General features: G+C 52.8%; 2 protein-coding genes across 5 annotated transcripts in view; one reads left to right on the plus strand and one right to left on the minus strand.

Moving 5' to 3' along the window:
• Positions 1 to 11476, minus strand: part of OGDH (oxoglutarate dehydrogenase) — a 67744-nt gene extending 56268 nt beyond the window's left edge. For all 4 annotated transcript variants that reach the window (XM_019556551.1, XM_019556549.1, XM_019556552.1 and 1 more), the window contains exons 1-2: positions 11365 to 11476; positions 1708 to 1963 (exon numbers count right to left, since the gene is read on the minus strand). In XM_019556551.1, coding sequence (XP_019412096.1) covers positions 1708 to 1929 — 222 coding nt within the window. In that variant the 5' untranslated portion in view covers positions 1930 to 1963; positions 11365 to 11476. The remainder of the gene's footprint in view (positions 1 to 1707; positions 1964 to 11364) is intronic.
• Positions 11477 to 15491: 4015 nt separating this feature from the next.
• LOC109324528 (interleukin-36 receptor antagonist protein-like) lies at positions 15492 to 19766 on the plus strand. The gene is made up of 3 exons (XM_019556544.1): positions 15492 to 15519; positions 18342 to 18469; positions 19294 to 19766. The coding sequence occupies exons 1-3, from the start codon at positions 15492 to 15494 to the stop codon at positions 19504 to 19506; spliced, it is 369 nt and encodes a 122-aa protein (XP_019412089.1). The 3' UTR covers positions 19507 to 19766.
• The last annotated feature ends 3061 nt before the right edge of the window (positions 19767 to 22827 follow it).

Here is a 22827-nt window from a genome sequence, read left to right on the forward strand (position 1 = left end):
GAGGAATAGGTTGGGAAATCAGCAGGCATTGAGGGAGTCACTGTTCCCCTGAGCACTGCCAGGAGTGACTAGGAATAACGGTCACAAACTGGCAGAGGGTAGGTTCACGTTAGATATCAGGAGGTGCTACTTCACGGTCAGGGTGGCTAGGGTCTGGAACCAGCTTCCAAGAGAAGTGGTGCAGGCTCCTACCCTGGGGGGTCTTTAAGAAGAGGTTAGATGAACATCTTGCTGGGGTCGTTTGACCCCAGTATTCTTTCCTGCTATGGCAGGGGGTCGGACTCAATGTTCTGCTCAGGTCCCTTCAGGCCCTAGAAACTATGAAACTAGGTTATCAGGCAGGCCTCCTTATATACTACAGTTACATCAAGGAATACATTACAGCTACTAAAATAAAGAACTGTCAGCCCAAATTTAAATCTGGACCCAAACAGCTTGTGCCCCTCCACTCTCCCCCACCCCCAATGATTTTGTACAGTGGGGTGAAGCACCTTCGATGTTCTACACCAGAAAATATGGCAGAATCTTCCCATGGGAACCTCCCACTCACCTTTATATCCCCAATACAGGGTATATTTTTACAGAGAGACTTGTCCCCCAGCAGTCACCTGAAAACTGGTGGCCATTCATTTCAGGACAGCTAACTGCAGGGTACTGACAACGGGTAGAAAAGGGCTAGAGCAGAAGTGCTCAACTCCTAGCATGCAGGCTAGATCAGGCCCTCAATACCGAATAATCTGGCCTGTGAGCTGTGGCCATGTGCACTAGGTCAGGTATGCAGGTCCTGATCCTGCTGAATGGAGCTAGGCAGAGGCAGCATGGGTCCCAAATCCTAGCATCCAGGGTTGGGCAGAGATGGAGCAGGGCCCCAATCTTCGCATGTGGGGCCAGGCAGAGGTAGCATAAGGCCTGGCATGCCAAGCTGGGTGGAGGTAATGCCAGGCTCTAGAACGCCCATCATGGCACACAGGGATGGGCGTGGGCAGCATGGGGCCCTGATCCTGGCATGTGGGGTCTGATCTAGCCCAGACAGACCACCCTGCCATCCACCTGACCCACAGAACCAAAACATTGACTACCACTGGACTAGAGTGATTATTTGCTCGCCTCATAAGCAAGGCTGTTTTCTGAATGCTGAACGAGTCAGCAACCAAGACTGGTGCACAGGAGCATGTGGCCTTCTCATGATGCCAAGCATTTCAGTACACAGTCAATCAAAGCAGGGTACCACTGCCTGCCACAGAGCCACAAAGCTTCATATGAGTTTTAAAGCAACAAGCCTCAAGGCAATGTGCCCCTTCTCTCAGCTCTGGGTAGGAGACAAGTGGGGGCTTGAACACAGTTTCTCCTCCCATCCCGAGAAATCCTCCCTCTCCCTTCCTCCCAAGATTTTATTAGGAGGAAAAAAACAAAAACAAAAAACCAGCAGCTTCTTAGAGAAGGTGGGAAACTCCACTATTTCCACTCATATCCTGGTTCTGTTCAGGAAGAGGTGCGTCCTGGAGAAACTCCAAAGTCCAATGCATTTTGGAGTGGGAAGGGATCTTCTCATTGGGCTTCAGCTCAGCCATGTGCTGCTAGTGAGTAGACAGTCCATTCTTCACAGGGTTCTTCAGACAGGAATCTACCCTCACTTACCCGGATGCCCCACTCGGCTCCCACCACCATGGCAGTGGGAGGTGGAGACCTGGTAGAGCTGCTCCTTACCTTATGTACACTTTTGGGATTTTCCAGCCAGGCATAGTACATTTCCTCCACATAGTTTGAACTAGTCCCACTCAAGAAGGGCTCGGCAGCCACAGGCGCACTGTAGCACCTGATGGGTTGAAACGTCCTTGGGGTTGCCGGCCTGTGTTGGGAAACTGTCTTAATAGTCTGTGAAGCCGTCAACGGCCTCAATTTAGTGGCACAAGTCCTTAAGTGAAACATGGTTTGTCCTGCAGCCTCAGCCTCCTAAAGAGTCCTGTTGGGATAAGAGCAGAGAAGAGATTCAGATCAAGGGAAGCCTTCCTGAATCTGCCCTTTAGATCAACCCCTCCCCCCGCCCATCCCAAAGCACTTTGGGACTGAAAATGGACTTGGATTTCTCCCCACCCCGCAAAAATCCATGTATTTTACAAGCCTGTTGGCTCAACAGAAGTACCCCTAAAGTAACCAAAAGAATGGGACAAACAAGGCTAATTGGAGTTAATTGCCAGGAAGCAACTGTCCCAAAACCTGGGATCAACTCTGGATTAAACTTCCCACCCCCCCGCCCAGCCTAACAGAAGAGAAGAGTCTCTCCACCAAAACCAGTGGCACAGGCAGCCAGTGTGACTAGCATGCGGGCCTCAAGAGCACAGTTAAAAAGGAGACTGTAGGAGTCCGAGGCACCCAGGGGGCAGGGTAGGGGTTGGAGATCCCCCTGGAGACTGTGGGGGTACCTGCTATGGAATCCACTGTCACCACATCCCAGTGGTGTCATTAACATCCTTTGGGCCCAGCTTGCCAGAAAAAAAAACTTTGGCTACAACTAGTCAAAAGAGATGAGAAACCAAGGCAGACATGGGGCAAAGCCACGTAGCTGAGGTCATCCAGCAACAATGGCACTAAGTCTTGGGCCAGGGCTCTCCATGTCTGTCACTTCTCTGCCTCCTTTAATAAGATTTCTACCCTGGAAATGCAAGTACAGACACTTTCCAGTAATTCAAGCAAAGTTCTGTCAGCCTTGTTATTACCAAGGGAGAGTCAAATCCAAGCCAGAAAGGAACCAAAAGGGTGACGAAAAGAAAAAAAAGTCTCGACTAACTGGCACGTTCACCTTTGAGCCAAAGATTTGACTCAAACCAGCTTCGGGTCAAATTCTGCAGCTCTAGTTTTCAGTGGGATCTTTCAGCGTTATAGGGTCAGGGGAAAACAGGGCTGTAAGTGACCTCACCAGGTCACATCTAGCCAAGACAGGATTAGCCTCAGAACACAAGAGCACAAGAACTGCCACATCCTGAACCAGATCCTAAGTCCACCATGCCCAGTCTCCCGTGTTACATGACAGCAAAGAGGATGCTGGAAGGGACAGTGAACTAGGTCTGAGCATACTTTTCTTCCCCTGTTCCTCTTTCACTTGCAGCCTCCAGCATTTAAGGTTTAAGATGTTCCGGATCGGAGGCTGTGCCCCTCATTCCTGTGCTCAGCTACCGATGCTCCTTTCCTCCGAGGACGTGTCCAGTCCCTTTGTGAATCTGGCTGACTTCTCAGCTTCCGTCCATATCTGGTGGGAACACGTTTCACCACTGAATGACCCACTGGGTGAAAGGAACACAAGGCGCTCCTTTTTACTTGAAACCAACAGCCTGCTCGTTTCATGTTGTGGTCCCTCACACTTGTCTGGTGAAAGACTGTCAATAAAAAAAAAAAAAAAAAAAAATCCCTATGGATTTATGGACTCTCTCTTCACCATTAGCATTTTGTTGGACTCTGATCCTGTCCTACTCCTCTCTCTCCTGAACTGAATAGGCTTGGCATCATTAGTCCCTCCATACCACTCATCCCTGCTACCCTTCTCCAGACCTTCTCAAGCACTTCTAGATCCTTTTGCAGGTACAGGGGCCAGACATGAGCACAGCATCTTCCAGCAGAAGACAGCAGCCAGCAGGTACCCAATTAAGGCAACCATTTTAGATTCAGGGCTGCCCATATAAAACAGGGCATTTTGCTGCTGGAAGGCCAGGCAACAACACTGCCTGGTTGTAGGGCTGCTGGTATCATCTGGAGGTAAGGGAGGAGCTGTAGGGGATAATAAGGAGGCTCCTGGTCCTGGGCATGACCTAAAACTTCACCCTGCAAGGAGTGGGTGGCTTGGAGGAGCTCTGTGACATGGGAGCCCCCAGGAAATGCCAGGCCAGTTACCACCCTGGTGAAAGGTGGATCAGGGCACATTAACCCCTAGCCCCCACAACTGGGTGGGTTACCCTTTTCATAGGGTCTGGAGGGTGGACCCCCAGACAGTGAGAGTGAGGCCATAGACTCACGCCTGTCTGGACTTCCTCTGACTGGCCCATGCTGGGGCCAGGACTGGAAGAGCTGGGGGCCCACCACGAACAACACCTAAGAGCTGAGGGCCTGGGGTTGCAACTGGCCAGGAGGTGGGCCTGGGCTAGTGAGGCAAAGGTCCCTGAGGGAACCACACCCAAAGGGGAAGCAGTTCAGGGAGCTATGCTGCCCGGGGTGAAGGTAGACAAGGCCGCCGGAATGGAGGGATCGTAGAGGGGTTCAACACTAGGATTACAGGGCCCAGCGATGGTGAGAACATCCGCGAGGCTTGGGCTGCAGTGTAGGGGAGGATTGGAGCTGCAGATAGCACACTCTGGCATTGGGGCAGAGTAACAGGCAGCCTCCCACTTGATTAACATCTATTAATTAATTACCAACAAGGTGTGGCGGGCAAGAAGGCAGGCTGTTAGCCCAGAAACAGGAGAGGCGGGCCACAGAAAAAAAAAAAGTTTAGAAAATTAATATTCATCCATCTTTGGTTCCTGTCAAAATGACAAGAACAAGGGGCAGTAGGACCCAGGGGAAGCCCAGTGGGACCAAGGGGGGGGGGAGGAGCCCAGGGAGAAGCCTGGGGAAAAAAAGTGGCCCCTCCCCCACCCTGTAGTTGGCCCTTCTTGCTGCAGCTGTTTGCAGCCGCACAGAACTGTCCAGAGCAGACACAGGCAGTCTCAGGCAGGCTGCAAGCAGCTGCAGCAGAGAGTGTCGGCCACAGGGCAGGCGAGGGGCTGCTTTTCCTAGCGCTCAGCACCAGCTTGTAACCCGCCCCCGCTGCCAGCCTGGGCCCTGTGCCAGCTCCCCGCTCACCTGTCAGGGCTGTGTGTGGCAGCAGCAGCTGCTGTCCCCTGCTTGCCGCGCGCCAGGTAGCATTTGCCTGCACTGCTTCAGGGCTGCCCATCATGCAAGCTCCAGGCAGGCAGCAGTAAACACTGCCCCGTGCAGCAAGCTGGGGAAGGGGGCCACAGCTGCTGCCGCTGCAGCACAGCCCTGACAGGCAAGCCCAGAGCCATGCAGGGCCTAGGCTGGCAGCAGGGGCAGGTTACAAGCTGGTGCGGAGCATGGGGAAAAAAGCGGCCCCTCACCTGCTTCATGGCTGGCACCTCACACTGCAGCCACTCACAGCCTGCCTGGGGCTGCCTGTGCCTGCTCCAGACAGCCCTGTGCAGACTGCAGGTGGCTGCAGCAGGGAGCACTGGCCACAGGGCAGGTGAGAGGCTGCTTTTCTCCACATCAGCTGGTTCCCTGCTAGGGAGCAGTGTGTTGGAGCTGCACACAGCTCCCCACCTGTACTGCAGGGCTGGGGGGCACCGAGAATAAGCAGGCGTGGGAGCACAGAGCCTGCACCAGTGTCCTGGTGCCAGCACCAGCAGGGTCCAGAGCAGGGGTACAGGGATCCCAGCTGACAGAGGCTCTATGAAGCCAGGCCAGCTCCCCCCTCTCCTTGCTGGTGCAGCCCAGCCCAGCTCCACAGACCCTTGCCAGCCTGTGCCCCACTCTGGGCCCCACCAGTGCTGACCCTGGGACACTGATCCCAAGATGGTGACCAGGGGGCAGGGCACCCATCAAGGGGCAGGGCACCCCATGCGACCCTCGACAGCTTGCCAAAACTGGGTAAGTGGCTCTCCGCCCAAAATAACTGCCAGCCTCTGAATTAGAGCTATCTGTTGCCCTTCCTGGATGCTCTCTCCAGCTTTTCACCCCCCCACATCCGCTAGGGTCTATGCTGTTACATTCCCATGCAACTAAAAGCAGCTCCACTGCATAAAAAGGACAGTCCATCAGCTCCCAATGTAAAGCAAATTAAAAACCTACCAGCTGTTATTTGAATACTGGAAATTAAGGGTAGCAATACAGCAGGCAACAGGCTCTTATTGCCTCCATCAGCTCAATGGATACCGAAGAAAGAAAGGTGTTGATAGAAAAATCTTATTTTTCCCCTTCCTCTGACCACCCAGGACAAGACCTCGGAGCCAGTCTTCCCCGTAAAGAAACATGTCAATTGTCTCATGGCCAACCTGAGCAGAGGGAAGCTGCCAGCTATTCCCACCATGCTGTACAGACACAAAACCCATGTCACAGATACTGGCTGGCCCTCAGCTACCCAATCCAAGATAAGAGCAGACCTGCAATTTCTCCCCACCTGATTGCCAGGTTAATTAATCAGACATGTCTTTAATGAAAGGTGGACCCTAACAAGCTCTCTCAGGTGAAGCTTTCCTGAAGCTTATAGCTCAGCTCTCTCTTGGAAGCTACCTAATCAACTGCAAGTGTCAGTTATTTTTTGTCCTGATCAATGGCCCGTTTGCATTTTCTTCCACGGTGACCTATCAAAGAATACCATATTGTCTTGCATACAACATGCACCCTATCCCCCACACCACAAACCAGCTGCAGATTGAGGTACATATTATACATGAGAACTAAGGCCTGGAAGTTTGGCAGTGGGGTAGTGATGGCAGTATTCCCTGCAGAGGCTCTGGGAGCTGTGACACTTAATTCTGCCACTGCTTCCAGACCCCTAGGGAACCTCCCAGCTGGATGGCATGGCCCCATGCCTCAGATCAAAGCAGTATGTAGCCCCAGCCCCAGCTAGCCAGATCAATTACTTATCCATACCACAACATGGGAATTTTTCTTCCCCCCTTTAAGCTATAATATGCAACCTGTTTTTGATATTTGGGAGTGCATTATGTGCATGAAGTTACAAATATATTGTAACCATGGCCTCTGGGCTTCAGCTTGCTTTATTAGCCATAGGCAACACCAGAAAATCTAGTCCATAAGTGAACTGCATCCCCTCAAAGCACTCAGCAGGAGCTCAGTGTAAAAGTGAAGGGCCTGGCTGCAGAGACACAGGTAGGCAGGCTTAGAGCAACCAGCCCCTGCCATAGAGCAGTTCATTTAAAAAAAAAGCCCTCAGCTGAAGGAGATGGGAAAGTCACTGTCTCAAGAAAGGCAAACAGGAAATAACTTCAGCGGGATTAAAACTGCAGCATGCTAGTGTCACAGTGGGGTGGGGGGGGGGTCAGTCTTAAGTGCCAAGTACCATATTTACTCCATTCCAAGACAACGTCCCCTTCCCATTTAACAGAGAGAAGAAGCCCCACATCTTAGAATCAAGTACGAGGGCAGTGTAGGGTCAGGCAACTCAGGCTCCGAGTCAGGGTCACTTAGCAATCAAGAGCAGGGGTTGGTGGATTGTGATAGGAAATGCTGTATTTACTGAAATCCAAGGCACTACCCTGAATTTAAGGAGGCGACACGCTCTGTGCACAATGCAGCCTGGGGAACAGAACATGGTCCCAGCCCAGCTCCTGTATCAGCCATGCAGGCAGCTGCAGGGCTGGGCTAGGGCTGTATTTAGTGTTCCTGGCTAGAAGGTGGATGAAGCCTACTTCATAACATAAGAATAAGAAGGTGGGGTAAAATGGGGAACAAAGGCTGGAGTTGGGGGAAGCAGAGGCTGGAGGAGAAGAGGGGCAGACCCAAGCAGGGAGCAAGCTGTTTTACCTCCACATATCACCTGCCCCCAAATACCTGTCCCACTGCAATGGTGGGAGGAATGGACTCAAGATTACCTCAGTATAATACAAAGTTTTCTGTGTGTAGAATCTAAACAAGTTTCTAAAGTTTCCCACAAACAGAATCTAGTTATTTGGGGAGGTGGGGGCAGGGGTTTTGAATAAGAAAAAAGAAGAAAAAAAAAAGTGTCAAATGCCTTAGTCTTAATGATTTTCAGGTGTTAAGACAGCCATCAAACCAGCAGAAACTTCAGCATACCCCGAGCTGTCAGATGACCACTGGATTATAAAGCTGCACTTGTAAAAAGAATAGGAAGGTCCATGTGCATTTTTTCAATTTGCTGCCTTCAATCTATCTGATCACTGAGAGAACTGATTTCTCCAGCCCTTCTCAGCCTGTTTCAAGTTTGAAAACAGCCAACCTGAACAGGTCCATACAGAAAACACTGAAAGCCAGAGACACAGCAGAGGCCTGGTCAGGTTTGCCTTGGTGCTGAGGTTTTGCATGCTGCTGTCCAAGTACCAGGAAACATTTAAGAGGCCAAAGCCACGGTACCTTCTAGTATCCAAAAGGAAGATCCAGAAACAACCTCAAGGTCAAAAGTTAAGGGCCTAAAGTTTTCATGGTGTAGCTTCCAGACCACAGGCTGGATTAGCACATCTCTGTTCCAAGGCAAAAAGCTACCCTGCATCCTGGCCTGGTTGAAACAAACAGGGTTGTCCTGATGCCCAGGTAGATAGGACACTGCCAAGTCCCTGCCAGGTTGTCAGTGCCACGTCAGACTCTCCAATGCCACGGCAGCCCTTGCCTACTTCCTGCCAAACATCTGCCAGCCTGGGATCCTTGGGCCAGATCTTAACCTCCCAGCCCCACCACGCTGAGTTAGGCTGCCAGCTCTCCATGCCACATGCTGCCAGCCCAGACAATCCTAACCACCCATGACTCCCCCTCAACATCACTTCCTCACACCAGGCCAGATAAAAATCCTTTTGTGGAGGGGCTTAATTTTGAGGAGACACTAATAGGGTTAAGTTTGCTCAGTTTAGACAAGAGAAGCTCGAAGGGGAGGCAGGATCAGGGTTTAACAAAATGCTAAGTGGCAAAAAGTCAACAGGGATTTATTATCGACTGTCTCTCACCACTCAAGTATGAGGTCACAACATAAACCAACACCTTGATCATTTCAAAACCAATACAAGGCAGTTCTTTACCAAGCGGGTCATTCAAGAGTGGGGACTCATTGTCACCAGATGTAGGAGAAGCTGAGAGATTAGCCAGATTCACCAAGGGATTGGACATATGCTTGGAGGAAAGGGGCATCAGTAGCTAACAAGTACAAGAGTGAGTGGCACAGCCTCCAAATCAGAGCTTCCTAGACCCTAAATGCCAGGGACTACAAGTGAGAGGAAGAATGGAAAAGCCTCTTGTCATACCCAGATCACTCCCCCTTTTGACATCTACTCTCTGCCACTGTGACACAGGTGACTGGACAAGATGGACTTAGGGTCTGACCCAGGACATGGCAGCTCTTTAGGAATTGCGTGGCAACCACATAAATCCAGTAGGCTAGACTGGGCCTGTGGGCCATATCTATATGCTACCTCTGCTCTAAAGTTCTTGGGTTATCCCAGTCCCATCCAGGGTTATATAAAGTACTGCAAAGACCAAGTTACAATGCGATAAGGTCTTGTATTAGCCACCCAATGACCTCCTCAGCTATGACAAATGTTATATCTGGCCACACCTGTCCTGAAGAAGAATGCCTGGCATTTGAAAGCTACTCCAGCCATGCCATGCATAGGCCCCAATTCAATAAAAAGATACCACTACAAAAAAATACATGCCTTGCACACATTTACAGGGGTTCCATTTCTCCTCTAGAACCTGCCACCTCATGGCATGCATATATACGTACATAGTAACTATGTAGATCACATATGTACACATACACAGAAGTAAGGACATATGTAGTGTGCGCACACACGTGTGTACATGTGCTTGCATATGTACATTACACATGCACCACAAACTGTTGTGAGCCTAAGCTTTTTTCACCAATTGCTGTGAAAGGACCTACAAGAAGAAGCATAGAATAGAGATCAGAACAGGAAAGATAAGGGAGGGGAAGCTCATGCCTGCACACCTCACAGGGCTAGCGTGGCACCCCTGATTAGGGTGCAGTGTACCCCAGAGTGCCTTCAACGCTGTAGTATGGACTCCCTACCAGCAGAAGAGCAAGGGTAGGGAGGAACAAGGCACCAACAACTGGGCATCTGCTGTTATGGCAACAGAAGGGCTGGGCTGGCAACTTCCTTGCTTTGCCTTTGAAACACCCCTCTCCCACCCTGCCTCAGAGGTGCCAGGCAGGGAGTGACACATTCCTGGGAGGTCACAGTGTTGACATGAAGCAGAGGTCCCAGCCAGGCAGCTCCATCAAGGGCAGAGCTAAACCCTGAGAGGCAGTTAGTCCTGCTAGTCTGAAGCCAGAGTAAAGACACACCTTATAGATGGACTAAATAAAATCTACAGAGACAGAGAAAGCACCAGCTGGGACCGATACCAAAGCAAGGGCACAGGAGGGAGCTCCCTAAGGGCCTGTTTGTGGGGTCCAGCCTGGGGGAAAGAGCCCAGGTTTTTCCTCACTGCAATCATCCTCCACTGTCACCCCAAGAGGCCTGACAAGCTCAAACGGCTCCATCCAGCACTGGGGATCTCAACACCTATTGTGAGATTAAGCCCCCCCAGCTTTACTCACAAGAACAGGGGTAAAAGCAGGGCCCAGGATGAGGTGGTATTGCCTGGAGTCCTGCAGCCAGTTCTGGGCCCTGCACATCATGGAGGAGGTGGACAGGCGGGAAAGAGTCCAGCACAGCGCAACAGAAAAGATCAGGGGCCCAGGACACAGGACTGATAAGGGTGGCTGGAAGAACTGGGGTGACCAAGTCAAGTTAAGAGATGCCCGGGGGGGGGATTGGATCCCAGACCTCAAGCCCCCAAAGGGCAATGACAGAGAATGGATGGGGGTGGGGACAAGACAAGGAGCAAACAGCCTTCAACAGCAGCAGGAGAAACTAAGGCTGGCATCAAGAAGGGACTTCCTGGCTGAGAGGCAGTCCAGGCTGCCCAAGTCCTCCCCCCAAGTCTCCATCCCTGGAAGTGTCCAAAAGCAGGAGCGGGAGGGTCTGACAGGCAGACGCTGCACAGAGCAGGGGGCTGAACTCTGCCAACTTCACCCCAGGCTCCATGACCGGGGAACACTTGCTCTCTTGCCCCACAGCTGAGAGCACCAAGGTCTGCCCAAGCCCAGTGCAGCAGCAGCCCTGCCTGCAAGCGGAACCCCACGGGGGGAGCCAGGGCAGGGAGGCCAGGGAAACCGGGAGTGTGGGGGATGCCCCAGTGGGGGGACAATGGAGGGAGGGGCAGGGAACCTAGGAGGCCGACAGCCCCCCCAAGTCCCCTCCCAACCCATGCAGTGTGTGTGTGAGGGGGGGGAGGGGGGAGGAAGGAAGGAAGGAACCCAGGAGTCCAGGGGAGTGGGGTGTGGGGGATGGGCAGGGAACCCAGGAGGCCAGCAGGCGGGCGCGGCTGGGCGATCTGCAACCCGCGCGGCCCGCCAACCGGGGCAACCAGTAAACGGGCAGATGTGCGCCACGCCGACTCCCCATTGGCCCGAGCGGCTGTCGCTCGGTGCGCCAGGCCCCACCCACTCTCCCGCTCCCCGGACAAGGGCAACTCGAAGCCGGGGACGGAGGGAGGAAAGGGGTGCGCATACGGCCGCCGTCGCGGGTCCCCCCCCGCGCCCCGCCGCTACGGTACCTGGCGTCACACGCGTCCCTCTCGTAGCTCCACTCTGACAGGAGCTCCCGGTCACTGCCAACTGCAGCCCGCGCGACCGCCCTGCGCCTGCGTTACCGCCCAGCCCCGCCCTTTACGCTTTCGCGTCACTGACGGGGCCCCGCCCCTATCTTTGCGTCACCGTGTAGGCCACGGCCCCCACGCAATGCGTCACCATCCAGGCCCCGCCCTACACGCTAGCTTGCACCGCCCCCTACATGCTGCCCCGCCCACTCACCGTGACTGGGCGGGGAGACCGCGATGGGCGTGGCCAATGAGTAAGTGGTCGGGGCTACCGCGGGAGGGGCGGGGCCTGGACACTGCCTGCGTGGCAATAGCTTTTGTGATGTCCAGTAGCCCCTCCCTCTTGATCATGCTGAATGTTGGCCTGCCTGTTTCCCCATGCGGTGTGCGACCTCCCTATGACATGTGACATATCCATGATGGCCACGCCAGGCACCTGTGGGCAGCCCCTGCACAGGAGACTGGGCTCCCACCCTGGCACCTCAGTCCCCCAACCTGGAGGCACGGACAGATGTCACCTTAACCCATGTTAAGGGGGTGGAGGTTGGGAGCTCACATGACCACCCCCAGTAACAGAGCCACTTATTATCCTCAATGCTGTTCAGCACAGAGGAGATGGCAAGTGAGGCAGGAGCAGAGTCTGGGCAGGGGACGGTATGTCCTGGCCTGTGTCCCCTAGATGGGAGAGAAGCGGCTGTCGCTGGGGACCCTCCTAGCCCTCATTCCCACATTCCTGCAACCTCTGCCCCTGACAGCAGGGCTCTGTCTTCTCTGGCCCAGGGGACTCCAAATCCCTGACTGCTGCTGCTGCTATGTCCCTACACCCAGCTCCTACACCAGGAGGGGCAGGAGTCAGTGTGGGGGTCCCTTTCAGTGGGGCTAACCCATTGAAGCCAGGTCTGGGAAGAAAGAAAGGGAGTTTTATTGAGGGAGGGGTAGAAAATCCAGCCAGGGACGCCAGGGCTTCACCCCAAATCACCAGAACTGGAACTTCCTTTTTGGGGTTTGGCAGCCCACAGAGGCCTCATCCTTATCTCTAGCGCTTGGTTTCTCAGTGCTGAGGAGCGGGGACGTTTTCAGGGGATCTCTACCACACACTGGGGTAGAGTTAAGGACATCAGAGCTGCCAGGGACTGGGGGGAAGACCATCAGTCCATCCTGCTCAAACTCCTGTGTCACAGGGCGGCAGAGAGTGAAGGCTAGAAGGGAGACTGAGCTGGGTCTGAGCAGGCTTCATTCCTCTCTCATTTGCAGCCTCCAGCAGTTAGGATCTGCGAAGCTCCAATTCAGAGGCTGTGCGCATCTCACTGCCGTGGTTTCTTCCATGAACAAATCCAATCCCTCCATGAATCTGGCTGGACTCTCGGCTTCCCCCATATCTGCTGGCAACAAGTCCCACCCTTGAATGACCCTCTGGGGGAGAAAGAACTGCCTCACATCTGTTCTAAACCGAATACCTGCGCCTTTCATGTTGTGACCCCTTGGTCTTGTTTGGGAAGAGACAGTCAGTAATAAATCCCTATTGATTTTCTCTTCGCCATTTAGTTTTTTGGAAACCCTGATCCTGCCCCCCTCAAGTGTCTCATTTCCAAACTGAATAGGTCTGTCTATCCATCCACCCACCCCACACTCTATCTATCCATCTATCTGTCTACCCAGCCCATGCTATCTGTCCTTTTATCCATTTATTCACCTCACACAATCTATCCGTCTGTCTATCCAACCCACACTATTTATCTATCCGTCTATCCACTCCACACACCCTCTCACTCTCTGTCTCTCTTTCTCTCTCTCTCTCACACTAGCCTCCATAGACTCACCTCATAGGGGAAGGCCCTCCATTTCAGTTATCATCCCTTTGCCCTTCTCTGCACCTTCTCTAATTCTTCTGTCTCCTTCTTAAGGTGCAGGTACCAGGCAACAGGATACTTCCTGTATTATTTGTAGTTCCTGTTTTCATCCTCCCTTTCTGATAGTTACTGAATGTAGGTAAGATTTCAGATGCTAGGCATTGTTCACCAGATTTGAGCTGCGGTGAGTATCAGGAAAGGATCTCCCCACCCTCTGCTTAGACAGACATAGATGGGAGAAGGTGGAGGGATTGCTTTCCACTGCAGCAATGGGCAATGGACCCCCCCAGCCAGCCCTCCTTCCCTGTGGCAGAGGCTCCCAGCTTGTGCATGGGGCTGGTCTGTGGTATTAGGAGGAGCTGGGAGTCTAAGATCCCCCTGCACCAGTGGGTGCCTATCCAAAAGCTTCTCTGGGTTGACATATCAGCAGGACTAAACTGGGGACAATCATTCCTGGACTAGATATAACCCCAAGACCCCCACTGGCCTTCTGGTTCCATCTGATTCCCACAAACCCTGCTCTTCCACTTGCCATCTCTCTCTTCTACTTTTCTTTCCTCTCCTTTGGCTGCGAGGAGGCTGGATGCCTTTGGACATATCAAGGGGCTTCTGGTTCTCCAGAGCCAAGGATCACCCAACCCAGAGAAGCTGGAATGCCATCTCTGGGACTGATCTGTGGCTGGAAAAAAGCAGTTAAAAAGCTCTGGCAAGGGTGACTGAGAGTGCCAATAGAGAAGGCATGGCCTGGTCCACTGGCACGATGCTACGCACCCGTGAGCTACAGCCACCCTGCAGGAATTAAGACCTGGGCATGGGGCAGGACCCATAAGGAGATGGACAGCAGGCTGTGGGGCACTGAGAGAGGTGCCAGCAGGGCACTGAGGCTGCTGCCAGGTTCTGTCTGGCCTGGCAGTGCCATGGGCACCAGGATGCTGGCTTGATGCCCTCAGCACTGCCTTCATGACCTCAGAACCTTCTTGATGACCTAGATGCCTTCTTTATGATCTCAGTATCACCTCAATGTCAGCACTGAAAGCCAAAACTCTGGGTGGGATATTCCCCCAATGTCCACCCTGGGCTTGAGTGTGGTCCTGGTTTCAAGCTCAACCACAGCCCTGCAGCAGGCAAGAGGCAGGGAACCAGCTTCCATCAGCACGGAGTTTCCCACTTTCCAGGCTGCAAAGGAGGCCCCCAGGAGCTGCCAGCATCTGTGGCCATGACGCCAGTGGGCAGCCCGTCCTGACATCAGTTCCCCTGCAATCACTGCCCCCACTGGTCCAGGCTGCCTGATATCTGTGTCACAGACTTCCTGTGATATCACTTGCTTCCTCTTTTGCACAATTCAGCAGGGCTCAAGCTCCATGGTCAGCACCAGGCCTGCCTGCACCCATGGGTGTCTGCCCAAGGGATTTGGGGACATAGGAGTTCCCGCAGGCACTGGCAGTGCCTCAGGCCTGGATACCCCCAGCTCCAGCCTGCCCAGTACACCTTAGCTATCTGTCTGCCTTCATACCTATCCATCCATCCATCCAACCATACACCCTGTCTATCTGTTTATTTACCTATCCACCCTTCCATCTGTTCATCCATCCATTAACCCTATCTTCATAGACCCTATCTATCTATCCATCCCCATGTACCCCCTCTGTCTCTCTCTCCATCCATCAATCCATCCCCTTACCCACTCCAAGTATATCCTCATATACCACATCCATCTATAGCTGTCCATCTGTCTGGCTCTAACAATACTGTGGTGTGTGAAGTCTGACCCTCCCAGGCAGCACAGACCCACTGGGAAAGAAGGGGTCTGTTGTCTGAGCTATCAGCAGGCCCCACACAGCACCTGGTGTGTAGGAACACAACTGAGGGGCAGAGTGCACAACCTACAGCAATCAGAGGCATGATCATGCCCCTTCCGCTCTTTGCCCTGTGGGGGACTGGAAGTTGCTCCAGGAGGTTTGGGGGGTGATGGGCATGCAGGGCACCCGGCAGGGCTGGACCCTTCGTTCTCAGCCATGGTTTCTGGAAAGAGATGGGGAGAGTCCAGAGGGAAATAAAATAAAAATAAAATAAAAATCACCATTTGTAGCCTGGGGATTTCCACCAGCCTTTAGTTCTCTATGTTGTTGCATGAAGCCTTACAAGTTGGCTGAGCCCCAGGGGCTAGCAAACACCCCACAGTATCCAGAAGGACTGGAGTCCCAACTAGTGGGGAAAAGGGTGAGTGCAGTGGCCATGGGTGATCCCCAGGGGGCGCCAGGAGGTAAGCACAGACTTGAATGGGGCACTCGGACTTGGGGAGTTTTTTATGGGATGGGAAGAGGCTTATTGGGACAGTAAGATGTCCTGGAAAGCGTTAGACCTTACAACCAGAGGCCAATTATCTGCTGAACAGAGAGGCAGGAGCAGAAACCAGGTCTTGTCCAGCCTGTCTACAGATCCCTGGGAAAGCAGGAGGATTCTGATGTCACAGCTGAGGAGGGAGTGAAACCCCCAGAACAGACCAGAGGGTGACCCTTAAAAACTCCCGGTATTATTATTATTACTCTAATTAAAATTCTTATAATGATGACTGTGGTTATTGTTATTTCTCTACACATTAACTTGATCACCATCAGTCTCCAAGGGAAATCCATAAACCCACTCTACTCAGAGCATGTTGGTTAGTGCTTTGGGTGGTGTCCCAGTAGAAGCACTCACCCAAGGGGCATTTGAGCGCTCCTTTATTTAGCCTGATTGAAATCTATCAGAGCAATAGAGACTGTGGCCACAGCCGACCCTAGCAGGGTGTGGGACCCTGGGCAAATCAGCCTGTGCCGGGTCCCCTTAACACTACATGGGGCAGTGGTACCCCCACAAAGTGGGGGGTGGGGGGCCACCATGCTTCTTCTGTGGCACAGGGCTGAGCGGCCAGCTCCAAGCAGGCCCTGCAGGAGGGCTGCAGCCTCTCCGCCAAGCTCCATGGGCCCCCCCAAAAGCGCAGGGCCCGGGGCAGCCCTGACTGTGGCAATAGTACCCAGTGAAAAAGCTACAGGTATCTCAGATAATGTCAGAGGACTTGAACTAGCTTCTAGCATGAGAAAGAATACCAAGGTTTGATCTCAGCAGATAAAAACTTGTCCCCAGTGATACATGGGGCTTGTCACTCTTCCCATGTCTAGGCTCAGGAAAAGAAAGCAAGAGGCAGCAAAAGCTACCACCCAGGCAGGTTCCACAGGTTTAGAAGCAGGCAGGGCAGGGAATCATCCTAGAGTCATACAAGGCAATGGATATTTCATTGCTGTGTCTGCCAACAGCCCAAGCTCATATCCCAGAGCATCTAGAGGCAGGGAAACCCAGATATTGGGAAGTCACCACCCTCAGATGCAAGAGCTTCCTGGAAACCAGCCAAAGCTGCCAAGGGTCCCTTATGCCAGGCCCTACTATCCTGACTGTCACCCTATGTTCAATGCCCCTTTGCAGGGGAAGAGATCCAAGCCAGATCAAAGCTTCCGGGAAGCTGCAGTGAAGTTGGGGGACAAAGTGGATCTGAAAGGACTGGCCTTGTTCTGTATCACCATCCTGCAGCTGATGCAGCCTTCTGGCCAGGAGGGGCAGATCCAGGGGGCAGCTTTCTACCAAGCTTGATTCCTGGTCCCCCACAAATTTAAAACCAAGTGCCTGTCAGTAGCAGCAGCATTTCTAGTTAGGCAGCAGTGAGGGAGTCATTCGACTCCATGGCTCATAAATCATAGAGAAGTGAGGCTGGAAAGGACCTCAACCACTTTCCTTCTAAACTCTTCATTCCACAGATGTTAATGACCTGCTCTCCTTTTTAAATGCTCTTGATCTTCTAAAAACGTTAACTCAGGGGTGGAAACCTTAACTCAGGTGAACATGAACTCACAGGCAGAAATAACTGAGGGAAGCATTGGAGGCACTGCTGAGAGGCCCAAGAAGGCTAGATGTTGTTTTATGGATCTGAAAAACTCTTACATTTAAATCTAGTTGTCACAGGATGGGGTCCCCGAGGATGGTCATGATACTCCTAGGGCTCCCTGACCGTACCAGTCCTGCCCAACAAGTACCCTCTCTCGCCTGCCATATCTTGGTATAACTATAATAAATAGGGAGGCTGCCCTCGAGTTTGTTTGGACACAGTCCTGCTGGACCCCATGGGTTCTCGGACCCCCTTTTGGGTCCCACTCCAAAATGGATGTCTCCAGACACCCTCAGCCTTATGGGCTAGATGCATGGCTCCAAACCGCCCCTTGACCATGCCCCAGGCCTCCCAGATGGCATTGACACACTGCGCCTCCGAGGCCTTAGTTTCTCTTGGCCTCTGGTCATCACTGGGCTCTCCACAGCCCTCTTTCTCTCTGCACCCCTCGGTGCTGGGGTCTGCTCACCCCCTTTGTCACTGCGACCACACACTGGCACTGGGGTCCCCACACTGTAGTGGGCCCCCAATAAGGCCTCCTCCTTCCCTAGTAGCCTCAGCCCAATCCACCTTCCTTACAACCAGAAAGCAAAACACGAGCCCCTGGGCAGCTCAGGGGGTGCTCTGTCCCTTTAAAAGAAACACTCTTGCCCAGCACTACAGGCCGCCTAGGCTCCTGAAGTTCCTTAGTGTTACCAGAAGCTGAACAGACAGTCAGGCCTCTTCCTAGGAGAGCTCCTCCCCTTCGGCTGCTGGCAGCGAACTCATCCTCCAGTCCCAGCCCTGGGGTTTATATGGGCCCTTGCCCTGCCTCTTCCAGTCAGCTGACCAGGTGCAGGTGCAGGCTAATTTGCTCATTAGCCTGTTGCCATGGTAACCTGCACCTGCAGGCTTCTGTCCTGCTCTTTGACTTTTGTTCAGATTTTAAACTGAATAGTAAAGCCCCAGGCTCCTAATGTCTTAGTAAAACTTCTATTTTCTTTTTGGTGGGCAAAAAACAGGTGTTGTATTCTATGGGAGGATGCGCCTCACCATTTACTGCCAGATCAGGTTTGCCTGCTACCATCATTTACAGTAGGCAATACTACCTATGACTGTTAATTCCATGTAGTGGGAGGCAATTAAATAACCTGGTGACCTCTAGGTTATCTGCCCCCCACCCACAGCAGATACGATCAGCATGGTACCCAACCAATTCTTGGAAGAGGAGAACTACCCCATCACCATGGGCATCAAGGGAGGGAAGAACTGCCTGTCGTGTGGGATGGCATCAGAGCCCCAGTTGCAGCTAGAGGTGAGCACAGGCCTGTGAAGGCCCCTGCCCCCTGTGGTGGCTGTATGGGGCAGGGGCAGAAATTGAGCATAGGCACCCTGCAAGCTGGGCATCTTCGGGAGCTGGAGGGTGGGGCAGACAGGGGTTAATCAGGTAGGCACCCTCCAAATCTCCAATCAGGTGAGCCAGAAGCAGACTCAACCTCCCCACCCCTCACCACTGGCTCCAGAACCTTGACCCGCCCCCACCCCACCCCCGGACCACCAGCTTCCAGCCCCAGCCAGTGGCTATAATTGCTGGAGGCTTGAGTGCCCCTGTCCAGCTGGTGCCCAGCCACCTGGACAGGTAGATAGCTAGATAGCTAGATAGATAGATAATGTGAGACAGAAAAGCGTGGGTCATAGGGTGGAAGTATGGATGGATGGACACAGGGAAACAGACAGACAGACAGTTGGATGGATGGATATATAATTAGCTCGAGAGCTAGACAGACAGACAGACGGATAAATAAATAGACAGATAGGCAGATGAACAGATGGATGAATTGCCTGATATATACCACATGGATAGCCAACTAGATAGATGTATAGATAGATAGCTAGATCAATACATAGATGTACAGATAGATGGACATATGGATCGATGGATAGATAGTAGATAGATGGATCAATACATAAATACATGGATGGATGGATAGACAGCTAGGTAGCTGGATAGACAAATGAACGGATAATGAGTCATAACCAGCCAGCCCTCAGTGCTTCTGCCTGTTTCATGGCCCTTGCCATAGGCCCATCTTCCTGACTCTGCTGCCACCTCCTCTTGATTTCTCTATCCCCCTCCAGGACCAGGAGATTACAATGATTTCTGGGAGCCAAAGTGATGCACTATGCTTCACCTTCTTCAACACCCCTCAGGGCAACACCAACCGCTTCCAGTCAGCCGCCTACCCCGGCTGGTTCCTCTGCACCTCCCAGAAAAGCAACGACCCTGTGAGCCTCACCAACCAGCTGGGCCAGGTCAACATCACTGACTTCTACTTCGGCCACAAAAACTAGGCACCAAGAGAAGCTCGCGCCTGCCCAGCAAAAGCATCCCCAATGCTCCCCCAGCATAGCCCCCAAATTACCCAATTCCCTCACATACCTCACACCCTCCCTCCATAAGACATAAACCTTATTTTCTGGAAAGCAGAACTGAGGCAAAACAGCTTTCTCCAGAGTCTGAGACAGTGAATGGCAGCATGATCAGCCTTCACCAGCTCATTGGGTGCTTGGGTACTTGGGTGGAAGTCACAGGGTTAACCCTCATTGGCTGCACTGGAGACAGTGTTCAGCAGCTCAGCCCAAAGGGATGATGCATTGGGCAATAGCTGCAAGAGGATTAAAAGTAGGCACTAAACCCTGCTGCTTGCTGGCTGGGAAGGAAGCCCAGTGTCTCCATGCTTCTATTCCGATAAAGAAAATCAGCTTCCCCACTTAAGACACACCCTGGCCACACCTCAATATTAGAGGGCTGGGTTTTGAGGCTGGGACACACCTCAATACCACAGTGTCTGTGGTATCTGAGTGAATACCTCCATCTGCATAGCTACTCTAATTTCTCACACACAACATGCCCCGGCATACAACAAACCTGCTTTTTGAAAGGCAGAACAAATTATAAACTAGTCAGAGGGGATCAGCAGGCATTGGGGACATGGGACTTCTAGGCTAACCCCCCTGAGCTGACTCAGTTAGCACAGACCTTGGCCTAGCTGCAGTATGAGTTGAATACAACCATCGATAGGCGGACGCCGTGTGGTTTCGGTGTCCCATGACCAGGGGGCACTGCCTCCCATGTAGGCAAGAAGGGGAGAAGCTGCAGGGCTCGGGTTGCCGGGCTTGCACAAGGGGGTCCAACTGTTTCGGGACCTGCTGAAGGGGAAGGAAGTGGATCTGAGTCAGCGGCACAGAGAAGTCACCAAACTGCCTGCGCTGGGGCTTCCCCAGCCTGCCCCCTGCCTCCTGCTTCCCTGCCCGCTTGTGGGATCAGCCAGCTCTCCCCAGCACCGAAGAGATGCAGTGTTACTTCTCAGCCTCTCAAAAGCCCTGAGATCCCCCCTCAAATGGGTATTCAAAGTGGTAGAGCGGGGGAGACTGTGAGGAATGCAGAAGGGGCTGGCACCATGGAGCAAACGGGCAACTACATAGCAGACACAGCAGGATTGTGTAAAGAGATGCACTATCTCGTTGGCTATCCGTGTTGGGCAAACGTAACCCAGACTAAACCTGCAGGGTGAAGGGCTCTGCATGAGCCGTTACCACACAGGAGAGAGATCTGAGAGTCACTGTGGACTGTTGGCTAAAAGCATTCTGCTCTGTGCTCGGTAGCCGTTGAAAAGGCAAACGCAATGTTAGGGGTGATGGAGAATGGACTTGTGAATAACACAGGAAGCACCTGATGCTGCTTTATAAATCCCTGGGGTGGCCACACCTTCAGTCCTGTGCCCAGCTCTGGGCCCTGTGCCGCCAGAAGGAGGTAGAAGAAGTAGAGAAGGTGCAGAAAAGGGCGACAAAGATGATGAGTGGTATGGAGGAGCTTCGCTATGAGGAGAGACTAACCAAGGTAATGAGAGAGAGAGAGTGAGTGTGGGGTGGGTGGATGGATAGGTAGACAGAGATTGTGGGGGGTGGATGGGTAGATGGCTAGATAGAGTGTGGGGAGGTTAGATGGACACATAGGGACCTGGACCACTTCAGCCTCCGCAAGAGAAGGCTGAGGGGTGATCGTGTGGCCACCTACAAATTCATTAGCGGGGAGCAACGAGGCATTGGAGATGCTCTGCTCACCAGGGCACCTCCTAGAGTAACAAGGAACAATGGTCACAAACTGACAGAGCAGATTCAGGTTAGACATCAGGAAGAACTTCTTCACGGTAAGGGTGGCCAGAAGCTGGAACGGGCTCCCAAGGGAGGTGGTGCTCTCCCCTGCCTTGGGGGTCTTTCAGAGAAGGCCGCATGGGCACCTGCCTGGGGTCATCTGACCCCAGCACTCTTTCCTGCCCCAGGGCAGGGCGTTGAACTCGATGCTCTCTTGAGGTGCCTTCCGACCCTAGTATCTATGCATCTCTGTGGGCTGGAGAGATGGATAGGTAGATAAATAGAGTGTGGGGTGATTGGATGGAGAGAAGGATAGTGAGTGGGGTAGATGGATACTGGGCAGATAGAGTGTGGGGTGGGTGCACGGACAGCCAGGCCTATTTAGCTTGGCGGGTGCTTGGGGTGAAACATGAGAAATGTTTCCAAGCTACTAAATGGTGAAGAGAATATCAATAGCGATTTATTACTGACTGTCTTTCTGCAAATAAGAACTGTTGGTCATGACAAAATGAGCAGGCCATCAATTTAAAGCAACATGAGGCAGCTCTTTTTCACCCAATCGGTCATTTGGGGTTGGGACTTGTTGCTCCCAGATGTAGGGGAAGGTGAAACTTCAGCCAGATTCACTGAGGGACTGAACACTTTCTGCGAGGAAAAGAACAGCAGTTGCTAATGAACACGGGAGTGAGATGGATGGATGGATGGCCTTTGAATCAGAGCTTCCCACACCCTAAACGCTAGAGGCTACAAGTGAGAGAGGAGCAGGGCAACAAACTCGACTCAGACCCAGCTCACTCTCCCTTCCCCACTCCGCTCTTTGCCAGCATGACGCAGGAGCCTGAGCAGGAGGGACCGAGGGTCTGCCCCAGTCTTTGGCAGCTCTGATGTTCAAAGCAGCTCCCTTGGGCAGTGCCTGACCTCTGGTTTCTGAGCCTCTTGTACACTACGGCCGAGACCAGGGCTTATATTAGGTTGCTGAAGCCTGTTCCCCGGACATCTCTGCCTGCGGCCTGGAATTTCTGCCCAAATTTCAGCCTGCAGACAACACCAGGATCTGATGAAGCGTTTCTGATCCAGTCTCCTGATTCAAGCAGCCCCATATCCAGTCTGATATCTCCACAAGTCATCCAGAAGGAGCTCAGACATTTCGGTGAAAAGCAGGCTGCTGGGAAAGCCGCCTAGCAACAGGGTGATCTCCCATTCTCAGGATCAGGATCCATCTGCTCTCTGTCTGTCTGTCACCATACACTCCCTGTGTCCGTCTCCAAAAGGAGGAGCGAATGGATCACTCTTTGGCTCTAAGCACTGTATGCTGTGAGATCCTTTGGGGCGCCTCTATGTGCAGTATGTGGAAGGTGGGGAGGAGACAGGCAGAAGGGGCAGGGAGCAGAAAGCAGAGAAACAGACTGGGCAGGGGAAGAGGATCACTGCCTGTAACTGGCTGCCTGAAAGCCAAAAAAGCCTGGCGCCCGCTGCTTTCAAAAAGGCCGTGATTCCCAAGCGAAGCTCAGAGCTCTC

Source organism: Crocodylus porosus, unplaced genomic scaffold (assembly GCF_001723895.1).
Source record: "Crocodylus porosus isolate Cpor-Errol unplaced genomic scaffold, CroPor_comp1, whole genome shotgun sequence".
Classification (NCBI taxonomy): Eukaryota; Metazoa; Chordata; order Crocodylia; family Crocodylidae; genus Crocodylus; species Crocodylus porosus.